Raw genomic sequence first — 9,848 nt, 5'->3', positions numbered from 1 at the left:
TGTGATGATGATGTTGATGATGATGATGAATGTGATGATGATAGTCAATGTGTTGATGATGTTGATGATGATGATGAATGTGATGATGATAGTCAATGTGATGATGATGTTGATGATGATGATGAATGTGATGATGATAGTCAATGTGATGATGATGTTGATGATGATGATGAGTAAAGTGTCAGGCAGTGGTGTAAGTGTGATGTTTGCCTGCAGGTGGTGGTGAACGCTCTGATCGGGGCGATCCCCTCCATCATGAACGTCCTCCTGGTCTGCCTGATCTTCTGGCTCATCTTCAGCATCATGGGCGTCAACCTGTTCGCCGGGAAGTTCGGCCGCTGCGTCAACCGGACCGGGTACGTCTACGACGCCTCCTTCATCAACAACAAGTCCGAGTGCGAGGCGTTCAACGACACCTCGCTGTACTACTGGAGCAAAGTGAAGGTGAACTTCGACAACGTGGGCGCCGGATACCTGTCGCTGCTGCAAGTGGTGAGCGTGGGGGGCGGGGGTTGGGGGGGGGGGGGCTCATTTGTCCTGCAGAATAAGAAAATGTTTCACTGCAACTCAAAGACTCCATCAGAAATGTGGATAATTAAAGGTCAAAGAGAGTTTGAACCAAATCAACATTTCTGTGGTGTCAGCATTAACCCTTTAAGTGTCATGGAGGCTTCTTGCTTTAGCTTTCAGATGTTTTCATCCACTGAATATTGATGTGAAGGCTGAGAAGAACCTGTGGCTGTGACACCAAACACACTGAACCTAAATCTACACGGGAACATCTGCAGCTTCAGCCTGTCTAAATCTGATCTGAACTTAGTGAGGTCAACTTTAAAAGACATCTGCAAACTCCTAATTTACAATAAAAACCTGCCGAGGCGCCGAACACGAGAAACAAACGTTTTAGTTTAAATCTGTGTTAAAGTCCGTCCGTGGTCGAGAAGGTTTTGGGTCCACGAAGGTGGACTTCATGAAAACTCCTCAGATAAAACTTCATGTCAAGTTTATTGTCATTCGCATCAAATGTGGTACACGAGGTGGAACAAAGTTATGTACTCAGTGTCCCAGTTAGATCCAAAAATAAAGTATAAAAAGAACCAGTACATGAGGATCTAAGATGTACGCTACACACTAATAATGTTCAATAATACGGTAAATTAAACAGCAGCTCGAACATGAGTCTGCAGTGAGCAGATGGGTATGAATGAATACAGCTGCATGAGATCAGCAGCATGAGATCAGCAGCATGAGATCAGCAGCACAGACAAGTCACATATCACCAATTAAACACTCCGATTAAACAAGAATGTATAATATGGTTCATAAATAAATGAAATAAAGTCAAAGACTTGTAGAGAAATGTCCACAGTGAGGCACGGAGGTGGCAGCATCATGCTGTGGGCCTGATCTCCTTCAACAAGTCCGTAAATTATTCATATTTATAAATTCAGGCCAAATGCAAAAGAAAATTAGTTCCGGTCTTTGATTAAAGAAGCAGCACGAAGAGTGAAACGTTTCAAATCTTTCACTGCGAGTGTTTGGACTCGTCTCCGTCGTCACGACTTTACTGGACGAAACATCGAAGGACCGCGGTTCTAACCTGCAGAAGCCCGTTTGGACTCCGGACTTTGGATGAAGCGAGCACAGCCGGAGAGGTTTGAGACGACGGCCTGCGGTGACTCATGCCGGCTCAGCTTTCAGTCGGTACCAGACATAAAACAGAACCGCGGAGCTTTTCTTACTGCCCTCGTGTTGCTAAAGAACCCATTCAGAACCAGAACCCTGCAGAGAGAAAACTCAACAGGAAGGATCCGAAGCCTCCACAGAACCCGAAGGTCAAGTTTCTTTTTATATTTACTGAATTAGAGACCGTCAGGACCCCGGAGCCTCCCGCAGACCAGGACCCACAGAACCTGACCCAGGATCAGACAATAAACCCACTCAGACGTCCAACCTTTTCTCCAGAACCAAGAGGTCCAGACGGATTCGAGCAGAGAAGCTGCTCATGAACGCTCTCCACCTACAGACTCTTCTTCACGCAGCTCATTCTGGACTCCTCTTCCTCTTCTCAGATTATTTAATTTTTTTTTTTTATTTATTTTAAATAGATTTTTTACTTTTTTCTGTTCATTTTTCCAACAGAACCTTTTATAAAATAAACCACCTCTATCTGCAGCAAACGATGCATCAAAACACAAATAAACCATAAATTATGAGTAGGTAGGAGGTCACTGCGGTAAAAGATGAAACTGCAGGACAGAGGAACGTTCAACAACAGAGGAAACCTTTAGGAGGTGTTTTCTAACTCGCTCTAGTTCTATATTTATCACTTTGATCAGTTTTGATTACTTTGGTTCTGTGTTCTGATCGTCTTATGTTTTCATTTCCTCCATCAGTTTTTAAAAGTCCCATCAGTGTCTCCCCCTCGTCTCTCCTCCTCCTCCTGTTTCCTCCTCCGCCGTCTCTCCCTCCTTTACTCCCCCCGGCTCTCTCGTCGCCCACTGTGGGCATCCTGAGAGCCTCCGATCAATCAGCGTCTGAGAGGCTTTTATTTTTAGAGCGTCTGCAGCCAGGTGCCTGTAGAGTCGGAGAAAAGGTTCAACTGACAGAACGAGAAGAAAGGAGCAGCACAGGAGGAGGAGGAGGAGGAAACAGGTGAGATGAAGAGCAGAAAGAGAACGGATGAGTCAGAGAGGAGGGATGATTGACAGGTAGAGGTGAGCAGACAGAGGACCACAGAGCTGCTGCCTGACCCTCACTAAACCACAGCTTAAGAGTTGTCAGGATCCCGTCGCCGTGGCAACGAGCCACTCAGCACTTCTCAGCACTTTGCCAGTCGGCGCGGCAACAGTTGGCGGGGGCAACCTCTCCATCAGCATCTGGAAATAGAAATGCTTGTGAGCCCTGAAGGGTTGAGCTTGTTGCTCTGATCCGAACTGGTTTTAAATATTAGATGTGACCCGGTTCGACCCGGTTCGACCCGGGTCGACCCGGCGCAGCTCCAGCTCATTAATCTGATGCTGATTACTTCTTATCTCATTAAAGTGAAGGTCTAAAGCCCCGTTTGAGTCGTGGTGTCAGATCCCACAGACAGGTCCAGGTTTCACTCCATCATTTACCACCACACCCCGGCCGTCGCTCAACGACAGGGAGGAGCCACCCTGCAAAGTCCCGCCCCTTTTTAGGGAAAACAACCGTTTCATCCATCTATCCATCATCTTTACCTGCTTCTTCCTTTTCGGCTCATTGGGGTCACTGGTGTCCAGCAGTCGCTGTGAAAGAGGCAGGGGACACCCTGGACAGGTCTCCAGTCTATCACAGGGACACATAGAGACAAATGAGACAACCATTACTGGAGTACCCGGAGAGAACCCACGCAGTACGGAGAGAACATGCAAACTTCTCACAGAAAGGTCCCCGACTGGGATTTGAACCAGCGACCTGCTTGCTGAGATGCAGCAGCTCTACCACCTGCACTACCGTGCCGCCTGGGAAAAAAATCGGGAAATCAACCTCCACTTGAAATAAGAGAACAACAATTTTTGAAGCTTTTAGGTGTCCCAAATTCTGTCCTGAAGGAAAGGCTGCGGCTTTGTTTTAGAACTGCTGCAGTCCACGCCCGTCCACCGCCTGTCCACTGCCTGTCCACTGCCCATCCACCGTCTGTCCACCGTCTGTCCACCGCCTGTCCACCGCCTGTCCACCGCCTGTCCACCGCCTGTTCACCACCTGTCCACCACCTGTCCACCACCTGTCCACCACCTGTCCACCGCTCATGGACGCCACCACAAACAGCTCTTTGAAAATCCGATTGTGTGAACCGAGGTTTGGACCCAAAGATGCCGACGGACACGGGGTGCTTCCATAAAGAAGCTGAACGAAGGAGCAGCAGGAATTAACTGAGGAAGAGTGGTCCAGAGGAGCAGAAAACACCAGAAGAAGGGACAAACACCAAGAGCTACCAAACCCCAAATACTCGACACCTGTCCTCTTAGGTTTTCACATGTGGAGAGGTTTTGTCCTCAAAATGGTAAATGGTAACTGGACTGTACCTATACAGCTCCTTTCTATCTTATTTCAAGATACTCAGAGCTCTTTACAACAATCTGTGCCTCATTTACCCGTTCATACAGCTCTATACTAGATCTCTACAAAGCTAATTGAACCAATCATTCTAAAGAGACTAATCAGAGCTTTATCACATTCAGACACTGATGGGACACACATCAGAGGCTATGAGGGGCTCAGTGTCTTGCCCAGGGACACTTCGGCATGTGACTGCTGGTGGATTCGAACCCCCAACTCTCGCATTGGATGACGACTGCTCTAACCACTCAACTCATTTACATGTGGCCAAACTCAGTCAGTGCAGAGAGGCGCCATGTGGTCGACATCACAGTTTGAGGCACACATCTCCCTTCGTGAGAGCTTTGAGAATCACACTGATGTGATCATTTTTAAACTGCAACCTGCAGAAACCAGTTATTTATCGTCTTCGTGTTTCACTGGAGCTCCTTTCTTTCAAATTAATTCAAACTTTCAGTCCATGTTTGTTCCTGAATCTGTGTCAAAGTTTGTGAAACTAACGGGTCAGCCAGGAGGCTGAGCGGGAAGTACCGGGGGTTCAATACCTCTGAAGACCACTAAGTGGCTTCAGTAAGCTGTTAAAAAAATTAACTTATTTTCCTCACATTAATAGATGAAAGGTTCTGATTGAAACCATTTAAAACTCTCCAGAACATTTACAGACGGCCTCCAAATAATTATTTTCTACTTCGTCCCCTTCTTGTCCAAATAACGTTCTTAAATCTCCCAGATGTTAAAATCAAATCCGAGTTCAGGGATTTCAAAATGTCACCGAGTTACGAAACGACAGTTCAGTCCTCTTTAATAACGGCTCTGTTTCTTCTGCTTTAATGCCAGATTTAATGAGCAGCTCTTTTCTTCAGCGTCACGATCTGAGTCATTCCTGTAAATGAAATAAGTTCACGTTGTTTTCACGTCCTTCAAGAACGATGCAGCTGCACGTTGTGTTGAACGATCGGTACGAAGAGTTCAACGTGAACGCAGGTCAGACTCCAGGGCTGAAACGAGCTCACCTGTCTCGTGTTGTCATCGTTTACACACCAGGCAGACCATAATATTAACAGGTGGTAACCATGGCGACGAGCTGATTCCAGGCCTGAGCGAAGGTTTCAGTCAGTTTTCTGTTTTCTTCTAACTCCCCCAGAGAAGTAGGAAGTCCTTATAAGGACGTGTTTTTATTATTTACGGCTAAAACAGGTTTTTCCTTTGGATCGTTTTCTTCCAGTTGTTTGTTCTGAGGCAGGAAATGAGCGTTGCCGTGGTGATGGATGCAGAGGACCTCTGTGGACCCGAACAGAATCGGGGTGTTTTACCTGACGCTTGAAGGAGACGGAGCCGATAACTCCACTTCCTGCACGTCTAAACGTTTATGTCTTTTATTTCTGTTCTCATCTCCTGAGGATTTGATTTCACCTCAGTGAAAACAGGAAGTGAGGCCTAAAAGAAACTGTGGGATATTTAAACTTCGTAATAATAAGGGTTGAAGTTCTGTTTGTACCTGATTATTTAGGCCACGCCCACTCCCACCTGCACCCAGCTGCTCCTCATTTCCTCATTAATCTCAGAACGTAAAATCTCTCAGCTTTGATTTTGCTGAAGTTTAGCTTCTTCTTAAGCTTCTTGTTTTGTTTGTAATAAAGTTTGTTTTTTGTTGGTCAGGTCTTTGTGTCAGTTTGACGTCCTGGGTCCAGATCCAGGTTTGACGTCCTGGGTCCAGATCCAGGTTTGACGTCCTGGGTCCAGATCCAGGTTTGACGCCCTGGGTCCAGATCCAGGTTTGACGTCCTGGGTCCAGATCTTCACCAAGACCGCCAGAGTTTATCTGACGTCATGAACGAGATCTGAAACTGGTTTTTATTCACACCAGCTTCAGTCTGTAATGGTTCTGCAAAGACACCCTTTCAAACATTAGGACTTTGAACTCCAACAGTTGTCTTTTAATTATCTAAAAGTTTGTTTAAACTTTATTTAATGAAATGATCTTACGTTCTAAAAATAAAAACGTTTCATTTTCTGACTTTAGTTTACAGGAGAAACTGTTTACAGAACTCAGTTTTTACTGGTCTGGATTACGTCTGCAGGAATTCTAGCCCTGGATTTAAAAACGGGAATCCCCACAGTGACTCCAAACATTATACGAAGGGATTTCCCGACGCTAACGCAGCTGGCACAGAACTACGGTCAATTCCAAAGGAAATCAAAAGGATTAGAAATGAAAGAATATATAATTCTTTAATTATAAACTGGTTAGAAGACTTTGATTCACAGGTGGATTACGTAGATAATGATAATTTAGTTAACGGGATCAGACGTGTTCGTCTTTGTGGATTTATTTTTTACAAAAGTCTCAGTTGTAACAAACATATAAATGTATGTTTTTCCCATGGCTGCCAGTGATCATGTGACTCTTTCCACAGCACGGCTCATAAACGTTTCATGAAGACATAAAAAACAAACTGAAACAAAAAGAGACTTTTTTTTTATTCAGATGTTTTTTTACGCTTTTCAAAATAAATGTTTTTCTTATTTGTTTTCTTCCAGGCGACATTTAAAGGCTGGATGGACATCATGTACGCAGCGGTCGACTCGAGAGCGGTGAGTTATCATTTGAAACTCGTCTTTTTTACATTAAATTTAAGAAATATTTATATATTTTTAAGAGGGGGTTCCTGAAAAGACTCATCTAAAACAGGAAATAGTATTTTATAACAAGTGAGGTGAATAAAACCAACAGAGTTCAAAATAAAACCTTTAAGATTTTATCCAATTAAAGTTGATAAGAATTAAAGATGAGCAGCGCAAGAGCCTAAATGAATTTCAAGCGTTTGTTGTTGCAGGTGGAGGAGCAGCCGATCAAAGAGATCAATCTGTACATGTACCTGTACTTCGTCATCTTCATCATCTTCGGCTCCTTCTTCACCCTCAACCTCTTCATCGGTGTCATCATCGACAACTTCAACCAACAGAAACGAAAGATAAGAAGCAGAACAAACAGCCGTCATTTATTTATTTATTTGCTAAAATGATTAACGTTGATTTGATTAGGTCTGAAAAATGGTTCCAGGTAATCGGATTCTTCACAAATTAAACATTTTAGCGTCTCATGAATTCTGTTTAAGGGACGTGAGATCGATCAGACGTCCTCAGAGGATTCTGCGTCGTCGTTTTATAATAACGGAGTTGTGTTTGTGTTGTTTACTTGGGGGGACAGGACATCTTCATGACGGAGGAACAGAAGAAGTACTACAACGCCATGAAGAAACTGGGCTCCAAGAAACCTCAGAAGCCCATCCCGAGACCTCTGGTACCAACGCACGGGAGAACCTTTCACAATAAAAGCACTGTTCATGGACTGAGTGGGTCCAGTAAAGTTCTCGTCTTTCCTTCCAGAACCCTCTGCAGGGGTTCTTCTTCGACCTGGTGGGGAAGCAGGCGTTCGACATCATCATCATGGTGCTGATCCTCCTCAACATGATCACCATGATGGTGGAGACGGACGAGCAGTCGGCCCGGATGGAGAAGATCCTTTACTACATCAACCTGGCCTTCATCGTCATCTTCACCACCGAGTGCACCATCAAGATCGTGGCGCTGCGCTGCTACTTCTTCACCGTCGGCTGGAACATCTTCGACTTCGTGGTCGTCATCCTCTCCATCGTTGGTCAGTTCTTCTTCTTCTTCTGTGATTATCATCTTATCTTTTTCCACCAAGAAGGAACGCTTCAGGAGACAGTTTGTGTTGGAGAATAAAAAAATAAAATGTATCCACAGAGGAAGGGTTAACAGATGAGAACAGCATTCCACGGAGACTGAACGTTTGCAGATTGTGTGAGCAACAGAGAGCAGTCCAGCATCAGAAGACCTGAGAAGATGTAGGACTGAAGGAAGTCTGAGAGGTTCTGGAGAACTGGACCATGCGGTGGTTTGCCAGTGAGAAGGTCTTTGAATCCAAGGCCTAACTGGAACCAGACAAGTTGACTGAGGATCAGATGTACGTGTTGTCTATGGTTGGAAGGATGAGACCTCAGGGCAGAGTTTTGGACAAATTGAGACCTTCCCAGATCTTTCCAAGGTTCCCTAAGTCCATTGCAGTAGTCCATACAGAAGGTTAGGAAGCCATAGATGAGGGTTTCTGTGCAGCGTGGAGGAGCGATGACCCGAGTCTTGAGATAAAAATGACAGATGTGTGTTAGTTTTGTGTAAGTTGAATGAGAGGGAAACCCACAATGTGGAGTTTCAAACCTTGAAGGATGAGCAGATCCTTCTATGTCCAGAAAATATCTGTAAAGCTGTGTCTTTAGGACCACAGCCAAGTCCTCAGCAGTTCTGCTGAACATCTCCAGGCTTTAACGCTCAGTGGGCAGTTGACCAGGGAGCGTGAGATGGTGTGGCACCGATGTTTGTGTATTTGTCATAAACAGGTCAACAAGGTCAACAATGAAACGTTCAGGATGAGAAGAACCGATTAGACACGCTTAAAAAAAACAAGAAATACTAACGCATGCAATAAAGATTAAAAAAAAGTTTTCTACAAGGTCCAAAATGAATAACATGGCAGAACGGTGCAACGTTGCCCAAATGCACGTGACACACACCACACAGGTTGTGGGACAGGTCACCGCACAGGCAGCGACACACACGATACAGCCACATCGTGCAGCAGCAACAAACACACTAGCTGTCCCAGATGTGACCCAGATGTGACCCAGATGTGACCCAGATGTGACCCAGATGTGACCCAGCTCCGCCGAGCCGGCAGACAGAGAAGTCGTCCAGAGCCACAGCACAGTCTGGGACAGTCGGGGACAGTCGGGGACAGTCGGGGACAGACGGGGACAGTCGGGGACAGTCGGGGACAGACGGGTCCAGCCACGACTCAACAAAGACACAACAGCTCCTCGTGTCTCGCCCCCAATAAATCCGTGTCTGCAGGTCGTCCAGTCTGTTCCTCAGAGACTGAACACCTGAAGCTGCACCGAGGGGAGAGGGGGTTCGCCGCGTGTCCAGCAGGTCCCGTCCACAAACACCGGCTCACTTCCCTCTCCGTGTTTTCCTCCTCCGGTGCCCAAGTAAACAAAGGACCCAGGGGAAAATGTCTGCCACGAAGTCCCCCATAGTCCTTAAAGTCCCCACTCTCTGACCATCGCAACTCCAAAAGTGTGTCTTAGTCATGGCCGCAGCGTGGGAGTGCAGTGCACTTGACGTGGACATGTTGCACTGTGGTATAAAATGTACTCGAAGCCAAAGCCTGAGAAACGGGGCAGAAAGGACAACCTTTGTACAACAACAGACAACAACAACAAAGACAACAAACAAGACGAGAGCTTTAAAACACAAAAACAGACACTGAGCTGACTGGACATGTGCCGGGGAGGGACAGTGGACAAACTGGACAAAAGCAGTTGCATATGGAGCTCTCGCAGAGGAGGAGCACAGAGAAGGTCGATGGATGCAGTGAAGGAGGAGCTGCAGAGGGTTGATGTGACACAGGTGCATGCTGGGAGATTCAGGAAGCTATGTTTACCTGACGGTAATCTGTCAACAGTGACCATGAAGGTGATGTTTACCTGCACCAAGGCCTCATGGTATGATTTACAGTAACACACACACACACAGGGGGAGCAGAATAACAGCACTAACAGCTTTGTTTTGTGCTGCCTCAGTAGATTGTCATGTTTGTGTGTTTTAGATCTGTGTGTGTGTGTGTGTGCGTGCGTGTGTGTGTGTGTGTGTGTGTGTGTGTGTGTGTGTGTGTGTGTGTG

At 45.9% G+C, this 9,848-nt stretch overlaps 1 protein-coding gene across 1 annotated transcript in view; it reads left to right on the top strand.

Moving 5' to 3' along the window:
- LOC119426451 (sodium channel protein type 2 subunit alpha-like) overlaps positions 1 to 7,962 on the top strand; it is a 124,956-nt gene extending 116,994 nt beyond the window's left edge. The window contains exons 22-27 of the mRNA XM_037694012.1: positions 217 to 492; positions 6,628 to 6,681; positions 6,924 to 7,061; positions 7,286 to 7,390; positions 7,477 to 7,747; positions 7,910 to 7,962. Coding sequence (XP_037549940.1) covers positions 217 to 492; positions 6,628 to 6,681; positions 6,924 to 7,061; positions 7,286 to 7,390; positions 7,477 to 7,747; positions 7,910 to 7,962 — 897 coding nt within the window. The remainder of the gene's footprint in view (positions 1 to 216; positions 493 to 6,627; positions 6,682 to 6,923; positions 7,062 to 7,285; positions 7,391 to 7,476; positions 7,748 to 7,909) is intronic.
- The last annotated feature ends 1,886 nt before the right edge of the window (positions 7,963 to 9,848 follow it).

Source organism: Nematolebias whitei, chromosome 20 (assembly GCF_014905685.2).
Source record: "Nematolebias whitei isolate Nwh7 chromosome 20, NemWhi1, whole genome shotgun sequence".
Taxonomy (NCBI): Eukaryota; Metazoa; Chordata; class Actinopteri; order Cyprinodontiformes; family Rivulidae; genus Nematolebias; species Nematolebias whitei.
Note: the sequence above shows the minus strand (reverse complement) of the source record. Positions and strands in the feature narration are given on the sequence as shown.